The 20914-nt window shown below is 41.9% G+C and overlaps 1 protein-coding gene across 1 annotated transcript in view; it reads left to right on the forward strand.

Annotated features, from left to right (window-relative positions):
* Positions 1 to 1611: 1611 nt before the first annotated feature.
* The window catches only part of LOC139420481 (nuclear receptor-binding protein 2-like), an 81784-nt gene continuing 62481 nt past the window's right edge, over positions 1612 to 20914 (forward strand). Inside the window, exon 1 of the mRNA XM_071170676.1 lies at positions 1612 to 2240. Within this exon, the coding sequence (XP_071026777.1) occupies positions 2121 to 2240 (120 nt within the window). The 5' untranslated portion in view covers positions 1612 to 2120. The remainder of the gene's footprint in view (positions 2241 to 20914) is intronic.

A 20914-nucleotide genomic window follows, 5' to 3' on the forward strand; every position in this document is an offset into this window, starting at 1 on the left:
ACATATGGGTCCAGTGAGTGGTTGGGCTGACTGGGGACACGGCGATTCAGACAGTTAGCAGGCCGATGCTAACAAGCTAACAGTTAGTAGGCCGGGGCTAAACAAGCTAGCAGTTAGCAGACCGGATTAGCAAGCAAGCAGATGGCAGACCGGGGCTAACAGTTAGCAGACCGGGGCACGCCTTCTAGAAGTTAACAGACCGGTGCTAGGAAGTTTGCCTTTGGGGGACGTCGCGATGGGGGTAAGTCTGTTTTTGCCTCTTCGCGGGGTGACGTCGATAGACCAGTCGTGGAATTAGTAGGGTTCCAAGTAGCTCTAGGTAGCTAGTAGGCCGCAGTTAGCAGAATGGGCCTTCGGCGGGCGTCGCGCCTGAGGGACCTGTTGGAATCCTCGGACAGATTATGTCGGTATTCCAGTCGTAGAGGATCAGCGGGGTTCCGTGCCTTGTACCGGCAGTAGAAGGGGTCCGGATATTGTAGCCCAGGAGTGGACTTCGGTGGTAGCACAGGAGCCCTGGCCGGGCTAGCTTCAGGCTAATTGGTGCTTGCTCCGGGATCGAAACGCTAGCCAGGAGTAGTCACCCGGGATTGCGGTTAGCTAGTTGCGAAGATCCAGATGAAAATGTTCAGAGTTTGCAGTAGGAATCCGGGGATATGGGGAAAAAAACAAACAATAGGTCCGTTATGCTCTTGTTTGAGTCACGTTGTTCGAACTGGCGAGAGCTTTCCAAGCTTTCCGTTAGCTGATGACTGCTAGCAGTGGTTTGCTGACTGATAGCTGGTAGGTAGTTAGCTGGCTAGCTTCAGTTGAGGGATTCCAGATCCGAAGTAAATAGAAATACTTTAGGGAAAAAAATAGATCCACGCCACATTGGGTGAGGTGGGTTGCAGGAGAGTATTTAGAAGTTGAGGTTTAGGAAAATATTTAAAAAAGATATGCGAAGAAAAAGGTGTAAAAGATATATACAAGGGACATGACAGGACAAAGACGCCATCTTGGATTCAATCTGCTCTGACTCTTGTGCAGCACAGATGATCTTAAATAAATGTATGTCTCAGAGCAGACAGGATGTATTGTATGAGATTTTGCAGTGCTTGTATGGGGTGAAATAGGTGGAGGTATTTGGGTACCAGCTCATGAGTAGAGGGGAATGAGGATGTGTATGTTATAGCTAAGCAGGCTCTTAAACATCCTAATGTTGAGATAGAATTATACATCCGTAAAGTAGAAGCCAAGAGGTTAATAAGAACAGTGGTTAAAAACAAATGGCAAGAGTTGTGGAACAGGGAGAGAAAGGGAAGACACCTGCGTAAGATCATTGTCAGGAGGAGATGGAGACAGTGGAACATGTTCTATTTCAGTGGCAGAAATATGTGAGGGAAAGAGAGCGATTGTTATTGGATTTGAGGAGTAACGGGGTTGAAAAGCCAGGATTAAGTGAACTGCCGGGGAAATCTTCGGGAGTTGTAGTATTTAATTATGTATTTTCTTTTCTTCTGGAGATTTGATTATTGGGTAGGATTTAGACCTTCACTGTCTGTGGTCCACACTCCAGTCCAGCTGGTGGCGATAGTTCCACTTAAAGTTGGTTGCCAACCGCCATATAAAATTCACAGAAGAAGAAGCGAATTAACCAACAACAACAATGACGCATGGTGTTAGGAGATGTAAAAAAATATATACTTTATACGGTCAATGGGAGAGATAATTAACGAAACAAAAGGAGGCAACGGAAGAACAACTTTTTTCCTACATATTTTTTCCATACACATGATTTGGCTCTTCATCTGTGAATACGGATAGTAGGAGCAACATTTCGCAATCTATTTTGCATGCAGTTGAGCGCGCAAACTGGACTATAATATTTCCCCTCGGTTAACCTATTAACACGACTATTATATCATTTATTGAAGCTTTTTATTTGAACTTTATCAGGCGTACATTTTGAAGGTGTTTTAATGAAACCTTTATTTTTGACTGCTAAGGTTTACCCCTGTGCTCACAGCAAGATGTGTTGAGCTCTTTACTATAGCTGTGTCGTCGGGGATTCTAGACTACATAGACATTTGCGCTACATTCGAGTGAAACCAACTGGGAAATAACAATAAAAACGGAATACAATGACTATGTCTGTCCCGGAGAGCAATTCAGGGTCCGAGGGGAAGGAGGAGGAGAGTGAAGATGAGAGTGAAATCCTGGAGGAAAGCCCATGCGGTCGCTGGCAAAAGCGAAAAGAGCAGGTTGGTCTATCTGTTTGGTTGCTCCGGTGGCAGCGATTCAACTTGTGGGATACACATATTGACAGTTAAAGGGGAGACAAGAAAAACATAATTCTGTTTGGAGCATGATTGCCTGGAACATTATTCCCTGATAGGCCTATAGTCTACATCGTAACGAATCTAATAATCATTGGGGTTGGATGGTGATGCCTGTCGGATGGTGCCTTCCTGTCTGTACTCTGTATTGTAGCAGCAGGTACAGCCGATGCATTCCATAGTAGTGGTAGGCAACTATATTCAGCTGCGGCCTTATTTTATGTAGTAATGGATGGTCAGGGCCAGAACATAGCCACAATGCCTAGTCTACTCCACCCATGCTGTACCAAAGATTTCCAGCGCACAGCGTTAACCAACCATTTCCAGCACACAGCTTTAACCAACTACTGTAGGTATGTTGGTCTATTGTACTTTAAACAATGTGTATTCAGGTTGCTTAGGATTCAAACCTGGGTCAGTAGGTGCCCAACATAACACCAGGTGTCGGTGTGTTGGACACAGTCACTCCTATATAGAGGACTATAGACACGGTCTGTCTGCCTGATTTCTGTCACCTTTAGCTTACCTGTGTAATATTGACGTGTTTTGCAAACACAGTCCTGTTTTATTAATTGCTGTGCTGATCAATGGGCAGCTCATTAACGCCTTCAAATGAATATGTAGCTTAACATTGTGTGTATTTGTATTTATTTTTTCAGTAAAGATGGTGACGCTACAATAATACACATTTACTGTAGGCCATATCTAAAAATACATACAATGATCTATACACCGTATACATAACATTAGGAACACCTTTCCATGACAGACTGATCAGATGAATCCAGGTGAAAGATATGATCCCTTATTGATGTCACTTGTTAAATCCACTTCAATCAGTGTAGATGAAGGGGAGGAGACAGGTTCAATAAGTATTTTTAAGCCTTGAGACATGGGTTGTGTATGTTTGCCATTCAGTGTGTGAATGGACAAAACAAAATATTTAAGTGTCTTTGAATGGGGTATGGTAGTAGGTGCCAGGCACACCAGTTTGAGTGTGTTTCGTACTGCAATGCTGCTGTTTTCCCATGTGTAAAAAGAATGGTCCACCATCCAAAGGACATCCAGCCAACTTGACACAACTGTGGAACGCATTGGAGCCAACATGGGCCAGCATCCCTGGGGAACACTTTCGACACCATGAAAAATCTATGTCCCGACGAATTGAGTCTGTTCTGAGGGCAAAAGGGGGTGCAACTCAATATTAGGAAGGTGTTGTGTGTGTAGAAATATACACATACACAGAAGAAAAATAGGAATGCCATTTTTTGGGGTACTTCCCCGCCCCCTTTCCCCCCAATTTCATGAAATCCAATTGGTAGTTAAAGTCTTGTCCCATCGCTGCAACTCTCGTACAGACTTGGGAGAGGCGATGGTCGAGAGCATTGCATCCTCTGAAACACGACCCTGCCAAGCTGCACTGCTTCTTGACACTGCTTGCTTAACCTGGGAGGCCAGCCGCACCAATGTGTCGGAGGAAACACTGTACAGCTGCCTACTGAAGTCAGCGTGCATGCGCCCGGCTGCCACAAGGAGTCACTAGAGCGCGATGGGACAAGGACATCCCAGCCGGCCAAACCCTCCCCTAACCCAGGCGATGCTGGGCCAATTTATCATCCCTGGTATTTCTTTATACAACTTTTCAAATATACATAACCAGCAGTTTACGGTCTAGCTACCTGTATACTTACCACCACTGCACTGGGGACCAACAAACTCCAACCACCTGTTCTGCATGATAGGGTCTTTTGACAGGGCATGCAAACCATAGTTGGTCAATCCTTATAGGGCTGCGATCTTTTGCATTGGGGGCGATGAAACAACAGAGCCCCATTCAACGAAGGGAAGCTAATTAGAAGGGGTGATTTGCACTTGGAGTTTGGCAAAGGGGGGCATGATTTTTTTGACATAATCGTAATCCAAACCCAACCTTCATTTACTCGTTGTGACTTACTGATGTTCCAAACTCCGTTTTAGACAAGACTGACTTTATGAACAAAATGAGCTTATTTACACTTTGTAGTCAATTGACATTAGAATGAATGCTTCTGACTCAAATTGATGCCCCACAGGCCTGTTTTTAAAGGGATTCGTTGGTTTTAAGGGGAAGTCTCTAGTTAAAGGTGTATTATACAACATTTCCACATGCAAAGCCTGATTTTAAAAAAATGCAACCGAAGTCTGTCATTGGTAGTGCTATTGTAACTTTTATTTCGACCTCTGCACACAGGATTCAGTGCAGAGGTGCTGTTTGTTTACATGTAACTTTAGCTAGTAATTTGTCTTCTCAGCAGTTTGAGTTGTGTTCTGTCTGACAGTGAAATATGGCTAGCTCTTACCATAGCTTGGACTATGGAGTAGCTAGCTGTCTAGTTTTGCAGAAGCCCATTGCATGCATTGTAAGGTAGCAGCGTGACAATTTGACCAAAGTACAGCGTGTCCCACAAAATGTGTGTGTGTGTGTGTGTGTATATTTATATATACACACGTGTATTATATGTGTGCGTGTATGTGTATATATATATATATAGATATAGATATATAAATGCAATGAAAATTGGTGGTCAGGGCCTCCCGGGTGGCGCAGTGGTTAAGGGTGCTGTACTGCAGCGCCAGCTGTGCCATCAGAGTCCTGGGTTCGCGCCCAGGCTCTGTCGTAACCGGCCGCGACCGGGAGGTCCGTGGGGCGACGCACAATTGGCCTAGCGTCGCCCGGGTTAGGGAGGGCTTGGTCGGTAGGGGTGTCCTTGTCTCATCGTGCACCAGCGACTCCTGTGGCGGGCTGGGCGCAGTGTACGCTAGCCAAGGTGGCCAGGTGCACGGTGTTTCCTCCGGCGCATTGGTGCGGCTGGCTTCCGGGTTGGATGTGCGCTGTGTTAAAGAAGCAGCGGCTTGGTTGGTTGTGTATCGGAGGACGCATGACTTTCAACCTTCGTCTCTCCCGAGCCCGTACGGGAGTTGTAGCGATGAGACAAGATAGTAGCTACTACAACAATTGGATACTACGAAATTGGGGGAAAAAAAGGGGTAAAAATAAATAAAAAAGTTTTTAAAAAAAAAGAAAATTGGTGGTCAGCTAGCTTGAAGGGTGTCTTTAGTTGCAAAACTTACCGTTATTTTCCAGTTCATTTAAATGTTGAGCTTGAGGTGATTTCACCCTCAAGCCACTAGAGAGTGTCTGAAGTTAGGGGGTGTCAGATGTTGGGGGAAAATGAGCTAACTAGCATTCAGCTGACTGGTGTTAGCTAGCTACAGAGGCTAGCTGCTGGACTTTGGGCAAGCAAGCTCATATTATCGAGCTACCTACGTAGTTAATGAAAATATCTGTTTGCATTTATTGATTTCCCTCAGCTTGAATACCACCATATAGCTAGCTAGCTACAGTAGCCTAGGTTTGTTCGTATACACTTATTATGCCTGGCAGCCTGGTGCAAACAGCTGTACTGTTGGGCAGCAACTGAGTTGCTGGTCCCGGATTTAGAACTGAGCTTCGGCTAAAAAAAGATGTTAGCATTGTCAGAAATGCTACAAAAGTTAGCACAGCGTTGGTTCTTAATAGACAGAAATGAGCACTTGAGAGCGATAAATTAGAAGTGTAATTAAAACTGTTGCACAAATGTATGCAGTCTGAAAGATGGCAAGTCTAATGGTCACTTTATGGACGCTTTAATCTTGTTCTTATCCAACACGTAGATATTGAGCCAGGTTGGGGCAAGACATTTTCTTTTTTTTCTAATGCTAAGGACCCAGTATGTAGTTCTCGGTAACGGCCGGACTGCTCATGACAGAGGCAGGGCGTGTGTTGTGTACTTCCAATCAAGGTGATTTGTGAATTATCATTGACATTGCTGTCATATTGGCTTAGTTATGATGGTAGGGAGATTTTAATTGAACATTGAGCATCAATCAACCCCAATCCTGACCGGTGCGACAATAATAATCTGTGCACTGTGCACCTGCCAACTCTCCTTCAATTCAAAGTTCAATGCCAACTCCTCTTCAATTCCGGAAAAAACTTCAGAGCGAACGGAACAGCACACCTCTCTGTCTTACTATATGTAGGCCATGTATCTGATGCTGTCTGGCAAAAAGAGGAGTAAACTATTTTTGGCCAGACAGCATCAAATACATGGGCTACACATACATGTCCTCTGCCTCAACGACGATGGCAGTATAATCAGCAGCACTTGTCTTTTTCCTAAAAAATGCATCGACTTAGGACATTTTTCAGTTAAAAATAAGTCTAATTTATTTGTCCTTTTCTCTGCCCTGCTTTGAAAGCGCCTCACTGCTGCAGCTTAATTTCAATAAAAGTCACGTTTCCAATCCTATCACGGGAAACAATGCATGGTAACTCTGTCAGGGTGGAATATTCCATTATTGTGAACCAGTCCGTGGGTGATTAATGACACTTATTTCTACTATTATGAGAAACTTGGATCATATAACACATTTATTACACATCTATAAGAATTTCATGAATGTGGTTTAACATGTCCCAACCGCATAATGAAAGGTTAATGAAAAATATCCATAGCATATCTATAGCACTTTCATGTCATGCTATGCAAGAGCTCATATTTAGATATCTTAATAGATGCATCATTATAATGAGAGTGTAGTGTCATCGTTATGGCTGTTCTCACAAGTGTACTTCTGCCATAGAAGTGTTAGTAAAAATGCCAAAAGGCCGAATGACATTTAGAAAATCATGCTGATATATGGCCTGTATTACCCCCATTCTCCCCACCTGCCGGTATAGGCCCATGACTTACCTTATTCTTCTCTCTGAGGCCAATGGTGCATGAAGATCACCACAGGGTTGAATCCTCAGGGTACATTTTGTTAAATAAAATTGTGTAGTTTGAGGGTCATCGACTCATTCGTAACTCATTAACAGCCCTCCGCCACATCACTATTAGGCCTAAGTTGGGTCTATGTATGTGAAGGGCTTTCCAAGAAAAACTTCCAAAATGACTAATTTGAGGTAGAAAGTTAGAGCACACAACAACAAAGTAGGGATTGGTTTATTTTATCTCACTTTATTCCAGTGGACAGGATGCGAACAGGTGACTTGACCTTGAATATCCCTTTGAGCATGGTGAAGTTATTAATTACACTGGATGGTGTATCTATACACCCATTCACTACAAAGATGCAGGCGTCCTTCCTAACTCAGTTGCCAGAGAGGAAGGAGACCACTGAGGGATTTCACCATGAGTCCAATGGTGACTTTAATACAGTTACAGAGTTTAATGGCTGTGATAGAAGAAAGCGAGGATGGATCAACAACACTGTTCTTACTCCACAATACTAACCTAATTGACAAGGGTGAAAATAAGGAAGCCTGTACAGAATAAAAATATTCCGAAACATGCATCCTGTTTGCAACAAGGCACTAACGTAATACTGCAATAAAATGTGTCAAAGCAATTCACTTTGTGTCCTGAATACAACGTGTTTTGTTTGAGGCAAATCCAATACAACACATTACTAAGTACCACTCTCTAGGGTTGGGCGGTAGCCAGATTTGCATATTGTCATACCATCCTTCTCTCATCCTGGGATTTACAGTATTACGCAAAAAACGCCCATTGGGCGTCTTACCAGAATGCTAACAAAAATAGCACAAGTAATAGTGAATTTCCATGAAGGCTGCTAGCTAAATATGCTAACTTAAATCAACAAATTGCGAAGACAGGTAATCCAGCTCATAAAGTTATACATATACAGGTAGGAGCTATTGAATGGCATTTTCTGTGAGTTTGGACATATACAAGCGATGTGAATGAGAGACATTGTGCAAATGAACAAAGTTTTGATGTATGCTTGTCTGAAGGAAGAACAGTACTGGCTCTGCAGCAGCATGTATACACTCGCTTTGACTGTGTGGAGTATTGAGTTTGGTCTGCCTGCTCTGCTCAGAGAAGATGGTGGACGTGTACACCGGAGAAGATGGGGGAGGAGCAGACTGGCTGAGAACAGAGAGGAGAAAAAACACAAGGAAATCAAAAGATAGCAGTGGCAGCTGTACAGATAACTCATCCAAAGGGCTTTGACTTCTCCAACACAGCAGAAGGTTAACACAATACGATGCCCCGTCACCTTATTAATTCAGCCACTTACTTAGATAACTAGCAAGTTAAACTTAGGGGTCACATTAATGCATAATTCTTCGTTTTTCACACAGGAAATCTACACAGAACTAAAATTCTTCTTATTGTAACTTCTGCTCAGCATCAGACAAATTTTGTGCTTCGTTTGCACTTTTCCACTCGGATGATAATTCACGAAGGGCATTCTATCAGCAGACAGTGCTCTGACTGATGTGTAGCTACTTTTCTCTGGTGCTTTTATCAGTGTGCCAGCCTACCTTTCTCAGGTAAAATGCCAGCTTAAACAAAACATTAGGAAACTGGCCACATTTTTTTCATGACAAACATTTGAAATATTATGGCCATGCATTGTTTTTGCTAAAAAATACCTTGCTTTTTCATTGTAAACTCATTTAGTTGTGAGGCTGACAACCAAATAGCTTTGCACTTCTGTTGTCATCTGATGAAAATGAAGCAACTTACTGCCGAATGTGTTGCACTAATGTAATTTATGTGAAGGAAAACTATAGTTGCACGTCCCTGATCAGTTTATTGAAGCAAATAACACTGTTGACTCAATATAAAATGTGACCCCTGACAATACATAGCTGGACTCACCTGCTCCCGCTTTCTCCTGTTGTGCTTTACAAACAAACCCGTGACTGGCTCAACTGTTCTGGGGAACTACGGTATGCTTCATAATGTGAAATAATGTGACCGGTGAAATTAAGAATGCGATTCTGCTTTATCTCCTAATGTATTGCACAATTTGACTGCAGGTATTTACTTAAAAGGTAGCTACAAATATAAACATTTTGTGAAAAACTTAAAAGAAATTGTTTTAATGGTATTGACGTCATTGAAAATCTATCCTGTGGCTATTTCAAAATACCCCGGTATATGGTATATACAGTATACCACCCAAGCCTACCATTCTCCATATTTTTAAGCATAGTGGTGCCTGCATCATGTTATGGGTATGCTTGTAATCGTTAAGGACTGGGGAGTTCTTCAGGATAAAAAAGAATCGGAATGGAGCTAAGCACAGACAAAATCCTAGAGGAAAACCTGGTTCCACCAGACACTGGGAGATGAATTCACCTTTCAGCAGGACAATAACCTAAAACACAAGGCCAAATCTACACTGGCGTTGCTTACCAAGAAGACAGTGAATGTTCCTGAGTGGCCGAGTTAGATTTTATAGCATATTTAAGTCAAAACTATGGCAAGACCTGAAAATGGTTCAATAACAATGATCAACAACAAATTTGACAGAGTTTGAAGAATTTTGAAAAGAATAATGGGTAACAATGCTAGTGTGGAAAGCTCTTAGAGACTTACTCAGAAAGACTTCCAAAGGTGATTCCAAAGGTGTCTGCCAAAGGTGATTCTAACATGCATTGACAGGGGGTTGAATTACTTCTTAGGGTTTCCCAAACTCAATCCTGGGGCCCCCATGGGTGCACGTTTAGGCATTAGCCCTAGCACTACATAGCTGGTTCAAATAACCATCTCATCAAGCTTTGATTATTTGAATGAGCTATGTAGTGCCTGGGCAAAAACCAAAACGTGCATCTATGGCGGGCCCCAGGACCGAGTTTGGGAAACCACTACTTCTCTACTAAAGAAAATTCATGTTAAACAAATGTTAGAATCTAAGAAGATAATTATGATAATATGGTTCAAGGTAAATGGCAAATTACAGCACAAAATAATGCTAATAATAAGAGAAATGGTGTGTCTTGTTAATAGGGGTAAAGGTTGTTCTGCCCCTGAACAAGGCAGTTAACCAACTGTTCCCCGGTAGGCCGTCATTGTATATAAGAATTTGTTCTTAACTGACTTGCCTAGTTAAATAAAGGTCAAATAAATAGGCAATGTCCAAATATTCAGGTGATATTTGGGTGTCTTTGAATCCAGAGACAGGTCAAATCTACGCAACAACATTATAGAAATGAGGATAGTGAAAAATCTGAGTTTAGCCTCTTAGCATCCAGAGTGTCTAATGATTATTTTCTTACATTGTTGTGTCTCAATGGGCCACTAGGCTATAAACAAGAGCTAAGTGCAATGGTCAGGTCACTCTGAGGAAGATGTCAGCTTGATGTCGAAACGTCAGTCGCCTATTCACATCCTGTACAATTGATTTATTTTCGCTCACTTTAATCCATCTCAGCTTTTTTGTTGTTGAGTGCTCCAACTCCTTTCTACCTCGAATTAGTCCTTTTGGAAGTGTTTCTTTGTAAGCCCTTCTCATGATTTTAGTAATTTTGTTATTGAACACCCCTCCTTTCCCTTTGGTGGCTGAAGCGCAAAAGGCCCACCTGAACTCTGGTCTATGTATAAATTCTATGAACTCAAAGGAAAGTAATCTATTTTTCCATTCATAAAGCATTTATATCCAAGCATTTAATGGTAATTATAGATCAGTAGCAGTCAATTTAATGTATTTAAAAAAAAAAAAAAATTACCCCTTTTTCTCCCCAATTTCGTGGTATCCAATTGTGTCTCATTGCTACAACTCCCTGGAAAGAGACAAAGGCTGAATGTCATACACAACCCAACCAGCCGTACTGCTTCTTAACACAGCGCGCAGCCAACCCGGAAGCCAGTGCCGACACCAATGTGTCGGAGGCTACACCGTGCACCTGGCAACCTTGGCTAGCGCACACTGCGCCCATCCCGCCACAGGAGTCGCTGGTGCGCGATGAGACAAGGAGATCCCTACCGACCAATTCCTCCCTAACCCGGACGACGCTAGGCCAATTGTGCGTCGCCCCACGGACCTCCCGGTCGCGGCCGGTTACGACAGAGCCTGGGCGCAAACCCAGGGACTCTGATGGCACAGCTGGCGCTGCAGTACAGCGCCCTTAACCACTGCGCCACCCGGGAGGCCAATTTAATGTAATTTCTAATACCTTATTTACCTAGGTTTTCAGACCCTTTTCAATGAGACTCGAAATTCAGCTCAGGTGCTTCCTGTTTCCATTGATCATCCTTCAGATGTTTCTACAACTTGATTGGAGTCCACCTGTGGTAAATTTATTGGACATGATTTGAAAATGCACACACCTGTTTATATAAGGTGCATGTCAGAGCAAAAACCAAGCCATGAGATGGAAGGAATTGTCCGTAGAGCTCAGAGACAGGGCCGTGTCAAGGCACAGATCGGGGTAAGGGTACCGAAACATTTCTGTAGTATTGAAGGTCCCCAAGAACACAGTGGCCTCCATCATTCTTAAATGGAAGAAGTTTGGAACCACCAAGACTTTTCCTAGAGCTGGCTGCCCGGCAAAACTGTGCAATCGAGGGAGAAGGACTTTGGTGAGGGAGGTGACCCAATGGTCACTCTGACAGAGCTCCAGAGTTAATCTGGAGAGGGGAGAAACTTCCAGAAGGACAACCATCTCTGCAGCACTCCACCAATCAGGCCTTTATGGTAGAGTGGCCAGACGGAAGCCACTCTTCAGTAAAAGGCACATGACAGCCCACTTGGAGTTTGCCAAAAGGCACCTAAAGGACGCTCAGACCATGAGAAACAAGACTCTGGTCTGATGAAACCAAGATTGAACTCTTTGGCCTGAATGCCAAGCGTCACATCTGCAGGAAACCTGGCACCATCCCTACGGTGAAGCATGGTGGTGACAGCATCATGCTGTGGGGATGTTTTTCAGCGGCATGGACTGGGAGAATAGTTAGGATCGAGGGAAAGATGAACGGAGCAAAGTACAGAAAGATCCTTGATGAAAACCTGCTCCAGAGTGCTCAGGACCTCAGACTGGGGCGACGGTTCACCTTCCAACAGGACTATGACCCTGAGCAGACAACGCAGGAGTGACTTCAGGACAAGTCTCTGAATGTCCTTGAGTGGCCCAGACACAGCCCGGCCTTGAACCCGATCGAAAATCTCTGGAGAGACCTGGAAATGGCTGTGCAGTGACACTCCCCATGCAACCTGACAGCTTGAGAGGATCTGTGGAGAAGAATGGGAGAAACTCCCCAAATGCAGGTGTACCAAGCCTGTAGCGTCATAACCAAGAAGACTCAAGGCTATAATCGCTGCCAAAGGTGCTTCATCAGTACTGAGTACTGAGTGAAGGGTCTGAATACTTCTGTAAATGTGATATTTCAGTTTTTTATTTTTAACACATTTGCAACACAACTGTTTTTGTTTAATCATTATGCGGTATTGTGTGTAGATTGAAGGGGGGGGAACAGTTAAATACGTTTTAGAATAAGGCTGTAACGTAACAAAATGTAATGTAACTTTCCGAATGCACTGTAAATAAGGTATGTTTTTTATTTGGAATAAATTTGCAACAATTTCTAACAACCTGTTTTTGCTTTGTCATTATTGGGTAATGTGTGTAAATTGATGAGGAATTGTTTTATTTAATCCATTTTATAATAAGGCAAAATGTGGAAAAAATGAAGGAGGGCAAGACTACACAGTCTCCCATAATTGTATGGTCCTGGGAGGGGCCAAGTGCTTATATGTACAGTTGAAGTCGGAAGTTTACATACACCGTAGCCAAATACATTTAAACTCAGTTTTTCACAATTCCTGACATTTAATCCAAGTAAAAATGCCCTGTCTTAGGCCAGTTAGGTTTTACCACTTTATTTTAAGAATGTGCAATGTCAGAATAATAGTAGTGATTTTATTTCAGCTTTTATTTATTTAATCACGTTCCCAGTGGGTCAGAAGTTTACATATACTCAATTAGTATTTGGTAGCATTGCTTATAAATTGTTTAACTTGGGTCAAATGTTTCGGGTAGCCTTCCACAGGCTTCCCACAATAAGTTGGGGGAATTTTGGCCCATTCCTCCTGACAGAACTGGAGTAACTGAGTAGGTTTGTAGTACCTCCTTGCTCGCACACGCTTTTTCAGTTCTGCCCACACATTTTCTATAGGATTGAGGTCAGGGCTTTGTGATGGCCACTCTAATACCTTGACTTTGTTGTCCTTAAGCCATTTTGCCACAACTTTGGAAGTATGCTTGGGGTCATTGTCCATTTGGAAGACCCATTTACGACCAAGCTTTGAGATAATTTTCCTATCTCATGATGCCATCTATTTTATGAAGTGCACCAGTCCCACCTGCAGCAAAGCACCCTCACAACATGATGCTGCCACCCCTGTGCCTCACGGTTGTGATGGTGTTCTTTGGCTTTCAAACCTCCCCCTTTTTCCTCCAATCATAACGATGGTCATTATGGCCAAACAGTTCTATTTTTGTTTCATCAGACCAGAGGACATTTCTCCAAAAAGTATGATCTTTGTCCCCATGTGCAGTTGCAAACCGTTGTCTGGCTTTTTTATGGAGGTTTTGGATCAGTGGCTTCTTCCTTGCTGAGCAGCCTTTCAGGTTATATAGGACTCGTTTTACTGTGGTTATAGATACTTTTGTACCTGTTTCCTCCAGCATCTTCACAAGGTCCTTTGCTGTTGTTCTGGGAATGATTTGCACTTTTCGCACCAAAGTACGTTCATCTCTAGGAAACAGAATGCATCTCCTTCCTGAGCAGGATGATGGCTGCGTGGTCCCAGGTTTTTTTCCCTTGCGTACTATTGTTTGTACAGATGAACGTGGTACCTTTTAGGCGTTTGGATATTGCTCGGAAGGACGAACCAGGCTTGTGGAGGTCTACAATTATTTTTCTCTGCTTATTTCTTTTGATTTTCCCTTGATGTCAAGCAAAGGGACACTGAGTTTGAAGGTAGGCCTTGAAAAACATCCACAGGTACACCTCCAATTGACTCAAATGATGTCAATTAGCCTATCAGAAGCTTCTATAGCTATGACATAATTTTCCAAGCTGTTTAGAGGCACAGTCAACTTAATGTATGTAAACTTCTGACCCACTGGAATTGTGATACAGTGATATAATCTGTCTGTAAACAATTGTTGGAAAAAGTACTTGTGTCATGCACAAAGTAGTTTGTTGTTACGTACGCCTCTAGGAAGAGGGAAAGCAAAACCCTGCTAAAACTCAACTCTTCGTGGAGTGAAAGATGTATGGGACTGTAGGTGCAAGTAAGGATGACAAAAAGCAGAGAATTGACTTTTTCCTTCATACGGTAATATGGGGAAAAGGGGCGGGACGGAACCAACGCAATGAAAGTAAATGTCAAAGCCCCCTCTACCTTACCTGCTTACCCACTACTTACCTAACTTAGCACCACCTGGTGCACTAACCAAAATACATGGGGGTGGTCCACCCAGGTCTTACCTAGTGCGCATAGACAGTGAATACTACGGGTTATGTATGCCCGCGGGCCTCATGCCTAAGCACTCCCTAGGTGCCTTCCCCTCCCCCCTGGGAACAAATGAAACAGAAAAATACAATATACTTCACAACAAAAACTGATAATAAAACTCAGGACATAACAATCAGCTCTCTCAGCAACAACTAACATAGTACATACCGAATCTCTTTCTGAGAAACAACCAACATATGATATAACCCTCAGCTCTCTTCTAAGCAACAGAGCACTGGCTTATGTAGCTAGAGAAGGGATGGGATACAGCTTTATCCTGACGAAGGTGCGGAGTCAGCTCTCCAATCATCGATGTGGCCGACCAATCACCTGCTTGGGGGAATTTCAGGAAGCCATCCTGAAACACACACATACAAAACCACAACACAGAAACTGGGGAACGTAACATTTGTTAACAGGAAATTTGTGGAGTGGTTGAAAAACAAGTTTTAATGACTCCAACCTAAGTGGATGTAAACTTCCGACTTCCACTGTACCTGTTTGAGCTCCCATTTGACCAATCTAATCTTGGCAATTGGTAATTTCAATCAATAAACTGGTTCTACAATGTAAAAGGCAATTTCTACACGCATTGTTACATTGGCTTAATCAGATTTAGCTTAATGATTGTTAGCCTAATGATATTTAATCACCATTCATACATGGAACAATAGTTTTTTCTTCAACGTGCTGACTGCTATGCGTGGCACGCAGGCCCCGTAGCCTTTTTCTATGCGCACAATTACGCACAACCAGAATGACACAGACACACTCCGACATAACTCGGGGAAATATGAACAATGGAAACCATACATTGAACATTTACCTCATGTGTCTTGCTAAAGTTCATGGGCACAATAAACATTGCACCCACTCAGAGGGTAAGAAATGGAAATGTATCAAACATGAAACAGAAATGTCTAAGTGTTGCAATAAACGGTACTGGATGAAATGCTAACGATTATTGTAGGATTAGATGGAATATAGATTTGCCACATATACATTTAAACATGTGCAAGCAACAGCAAACATTTCATCAAGAGAACAAAGCTTTGGCGGGAGTTTGGAGGGCGCAAGTGGACAAACGCGCCTTTGGTGCATCATCGCCACAGTAGGATTAATAATAAATGAACAACAAATTCCAAATGCAAGCTTCATGAGTAAATGATACATTTCAAGCAAAAATGGACATACCAAAAGGCCAGTGCTAGTAATTGTTGCTTGATGCCTCATTTGCTCGTGAGCTTGCAAAGTAAACGGTTCATATTCTTGATCATCAGTCTCAAGTCAAAGTTGAATCCAGAGTCTTGAGACTACAAGTCAAGTCTCAAATCATCAAATTTGTGACTTGAGTCAGACGTGAGTCCAAGTCATGTGACTCGAGTCCACAACTCTAGTAAAACATTCTGACACAGGCTGGTAAAGCTAGCTAGCATTTCCCCCTTATTCACTAATTTAGCTGCTAGCTAACTTGCTAAGCCACTGGCAGAATGTCAACACTTTAATCATCATAAAATTCATGAAACATTTAGTTAACAATGTTATTTCACTATTTACATTGTCTTTGACACATTACAATGTTTTTTTTTTAAACAAGACAAATTAAGAGACAGAAACCATTTGCTTTTGTTTGGACTGCTGAGAATTAGATGAGATGCCAGTGTGTAATCACTTCCGGGTGACAGCCCAGTGTTCTTCTGGCTGCTATCTTTGCTATTTTAGCTAAATGTCAGTCATGAAATAACAAAAAGTTGATCTAAATGTTACATTTTTTGTGTGTTTTTTTGTCTATTCGAGAGATCCCCTGGAAGTGACATCCTGTGTAGCCAAAAGAAAAAGAAATTCATGATGTTTCTGGATCTTAATTTGTCCTGTTTGTAATATGCAAAAGTGCAATGTAATTCTTATAGTGAGATAGATACCATTCTTAACTAAAATGTTTGATGGTTGTATTAGCATTTATGATGATTTTGTAATGTTTTATTGACCTAGTTGGAAAATGTATTGACATTGCCAGGGGCTTAGCTAGCTGTTTGCTAGCTAGCTACATTAAGGAATAAGAGGGAAATGCTAGCTTCCTTTACCACCCTGTGTTAATTCTTTTTACTCTGAAATGGGGAATTGAATTTGAATTCTTTGATTTGTTAAATCTATTCAAGAATAGTGAAACATAAAAATGTTAATAGTAGGATTATTTGTTTTCCATTGTTTTCTGTTCTATGTCTGGAAAAGGTTAATATAATGTTCATATTTCCTTTAACATTCTGTGCTGTCCTATTAATTTTGATAAGTGGGGCATGTTTATAAATGCTTTATACATTCTTTATGAATGGTCAAATTGGAATGACAGTACATTGACTGTGTATAATTCATACATAGACAATTTAATGTTAACCGTAAATGCTTTATGAATGGAAAAATACAGAAGGTTGGACTTTAGTTTGACTGCATGTAATTCATACATACACTGTAGACCATTCCTGTGTGTGTTATAGACCGCTTCATGTGTGTGTTATAGACCGCTTCATGTGTGTGTTGTAGACCGTTATAGACCGCTTCATGTGTGTGTTATAGACCATTAACTTAATTGTGATATGGAGGAAGGCTGTTAATGAGTTACAAAAGAGTTACCCTCAACTACCTGATTTGATCTGTAAAATTTACCCTGAGTATTCAACCCTGTGGTGATCTTCATGCACTGTTGACCTCAGTGAAGTCAGGGGTCTATACCGGCCGGTATGGGAAATGGGATTGTGAAGTCTATATATCAGCATAACTTTCTAAACGTGGTTTGGCCTTTAGGCATAATCATTATCACTGGTATGGCAGAAGGACACTTTTGAGAACAGCCAATATTTTTTTAATGGTGCATCTATTAAGATACCAAAATATGAGCTCTCGCATAGCATTAAATGCTTATAGATGTGTAATGAATGAGTTATGAATATGTAGTCAAAGGAAATCCTTATCTATAGTGTATTTATATTAAATATATGTATGTTAAGAAATTATTGATCTATGTTAGGTTCTAAATAAACTAACAGAAAACTAGGAAAAGCTCAAACCAAGTTTATTCACTCAATGGGTCAAACAGCTGAAAAGACCTGTTTCCACCAGCGCATATATTTATACCCCCTTTAGGCGGAGTCTCCTCCTTTTCTCTAAACACTACATCTTTGTTCCTAGGCAGGAAGTTAAGTGATGTGGTAATAAACGGTTCCTTCTCCCTTCATGTGACCTGACCTCGGCCCCCATTCCTCACTAATCCACAGCTATCCACCCTTATCAGTGACTGTAAACATTTGATTGCCTTTTCCCTTACTTAGTAACTCTCTAAGCCCATGGCTCATATCCACCATATACATGACCCCACCATATACATTCCTCCTACATATAACCATTAACTTCTGGTGTAGCACGTATTTCAAATGACAACCCAACATCTATTATAAATTATTATTCTGCTGTATGGATTAATTCATTTTTTGAAAAAAACATGGCCTCATTAACATGGGCACAGTAGCCAGGCAACCCATCCCTCCCTGTTTCCTTTGCAACTTTGAAGCCTCCCACAGATTATGCTACTGCTGAATCAACCTGCTGAAGCAAGACAGAATGAGGCCCCTTGATGACACATCATCAACGAGCTAGCTCACAAGGCCCCTTGATGATGTGAGGCCTGATGCAATTGCCTCCTCTGCCTAATGGTGCAATTGATGCAATTGCCTCCTCTGCCCGTACACTGTGCTTCACACAACTGCCTGACCTCCCTCCCGCTCTCAGACACAGGATACTTCACATGACAGACAAGTTTGGCCAACAACACACACCACGGGTCACCATTTTCCCCAGTGTTTTTCCACTCATTGATTACTGTCATTTCCATGTAAAAAAATACCCATGAGCAGCAATATGTGAAGTTCATAGGAGCATGTCAGATGAAAGCTAAGTCAACATTTTTCTTAAATTAAGGCATATATAAATCTTTCTAATATTTTCCATCCTAAAAATGAGGAATAAGCAAGGGCTTTGAATGTTTGTCAAATGGATGGAAAAGGGGTCAAGAAACCATCTACCAGAAAAAGTCTTAAAAGGTATTATAAAATACATAAAACACTAATATTAAGACCCCTGCCAACTAATATGCCTTCTGTAGGTTTAAGAAACTTTGTCTTGTGCCTTGAAATTCAGTTTCCAAAAATCCACATTAAGATATTTTCTCATTTCTATCCTTCATGAGGGAGGATAATGAAAGTTCACAAAAGTTCGATTAGTTATAGTGTTTGACTGATATCCATTTTGTTTATGAATTATTAAGTGATTCAAACGCAAAATTCTGTTACCAAATCTTTAACAGAATTTCTGAAAAATGGATGAGGAAAATCATAGTAGTCACAAACCACAGTTGAGTCTGTTACTGTCCTCTTCCAGTGGCATACTGTTATGTTCAGTTGAAATCTGTTTTCTTTCTGTTGTCTGGTGGTCAAAGAAATAGTCTGAAAAGTCTGGACAACCTCTCTTTCATTCATTTAGTTCATTTCATTTTGGTCCGGTCTCAACCAGCCTTGATTTCAACGTCCACAGACGTCTGGACCGGCCTTTATTTTGCCCAAACATTTATTTTGCCCAAACATTGACATAAACTTTGAGCACCTCTATCTTCTGAATGTTTTGGCATTTTAGGTAGAAAAAGTCACTTTCTGACCAATTTTACCATGGGCAAATATGTATGGAGTGTTTTGTTCAACTCAAAAGGCATGCGGTCAAAAATGTATTGAATTCAAATGGAACGACCCTTAAGAGACATTGTCATTCTGTGGCAGGCAGAGAGACGCTATTGAGGTGATATTTTTACCCATTTTTGTTTTTCCCCCACTTGGTTTTCGCTTTGTCAATTGTGTGTCGTGTTTTTATTAGCAATTTCTCTTACATTTTTGCTGTCAATTTCTACATCATTGCAAACCCCTAGAGGTAGTCACTAGCCTGGTCCCAGAACTGTCTGTTATCTTACCAACCAATTCCTTGTCATTCATTGTCATGCTAAACATGACAATTCCATAAGAAGTTAGCAAGCTAGCAGAAACAGACTGGCATCCAGCTAGGTAGTCGCCAACTTGGCAGCTTGATTTCAAAAGCTTCGTGGTACTCTGTCTACATGGGGCAATCATAGTGTCTGATTTGGGTGTTTGTGTAGCCCTTACACGAGGACAGCAAGATGGACCTCAGAAACATGGCGAAGGTCATCACAGAATCCCATCCCTTTTCAAGATAAAACACGTTCTTATCATCCCATTTGAAAGGAGTTTACATTCCAGAGGCCTATGTAAAAGTAGTGCATGCTATAGGGAAAGGGGTGCCATTTATGGATGCAGACTAGGCATTTCATTGCACCATGGAGGTTAAATGAGCTCACGGACAATGGTGGAGTAACTCTACTCTACCTGGACCTGTAAGTGTGGGTGGGGCCTTTTACTTGTGGCCTAGCTGGTCAGATTATCACCTGCAGCCCAAAGCCCTTTCACCACTGAACCCCAGGGGGGCTGGAGAGCGAGACGGAAGGAAGCGGGATTTTTGCCCAAATAATCCCTCCTAGAGAGACACATTGTCCATCATCCCATGCTTGCATTATTCCTCCCAAGAGAGAGACAGATTGTCAGTCACCTCATGCTTCCATTATTACATCAATGGTAGCAGTGAAGATGGGACTGCAGTGACGGAAGGACCCAGTGGATTGTTGAGAGACTGTGTAAGAATGGTGATTGACAAGGACTAATATTTGCATAGTTTTGTACAGATGTCACTGCTCACTGTTGCAGGTCTTTGTTTTGAGACAGAGGGGGGAATAGGTGCCAACAATGTGCACCAACGGCTTTATGCAAATTACTGCTTCTCCGTGGCAACTTATTAGAAGGTGCATGCTTGACATGCCTGTCATGAAGAAGGTTGATGTCTCTTAAAACCTCTCTGATCTCCCCATCCCGGATCCGGGATCGTGAATACAGACTCAAGCTCATTACCATAACGCAACGTTAACTATTCATGAAAATCGCAAATCAAATGAAATAAATATGCTAGCTCTCAAGCTTAGCCTTTTGTAAACAACACTGTCATCTCAGATTTTCTAAATATGCTTCTCAACCATAGGAAAACAATCATTTGTGTAACAGTAGCTAGCTAGCGTAGCATTTAGCATTAGCATTAGCGTTAGCATCCAGCAGGCAACATTTCAACAAAAACAA

This window comes from Oncorhynchus clarkii, chromosome 11 (genome assembly GCF_045791955.1).
Source record: "Oncorhynchus clarkii lewisi isolate Uvic-CL-2024 chromosome 11, UVic_Ocla_1.0, whole genome shotgun sequence".
NCBI classification, from domain to species: Eukaryota; Metazoa; Chordata; class Actinopteri; order Salmoniformes; family Salmonidae; genus Oncorhynchus; species Oncorhynchus clarkii.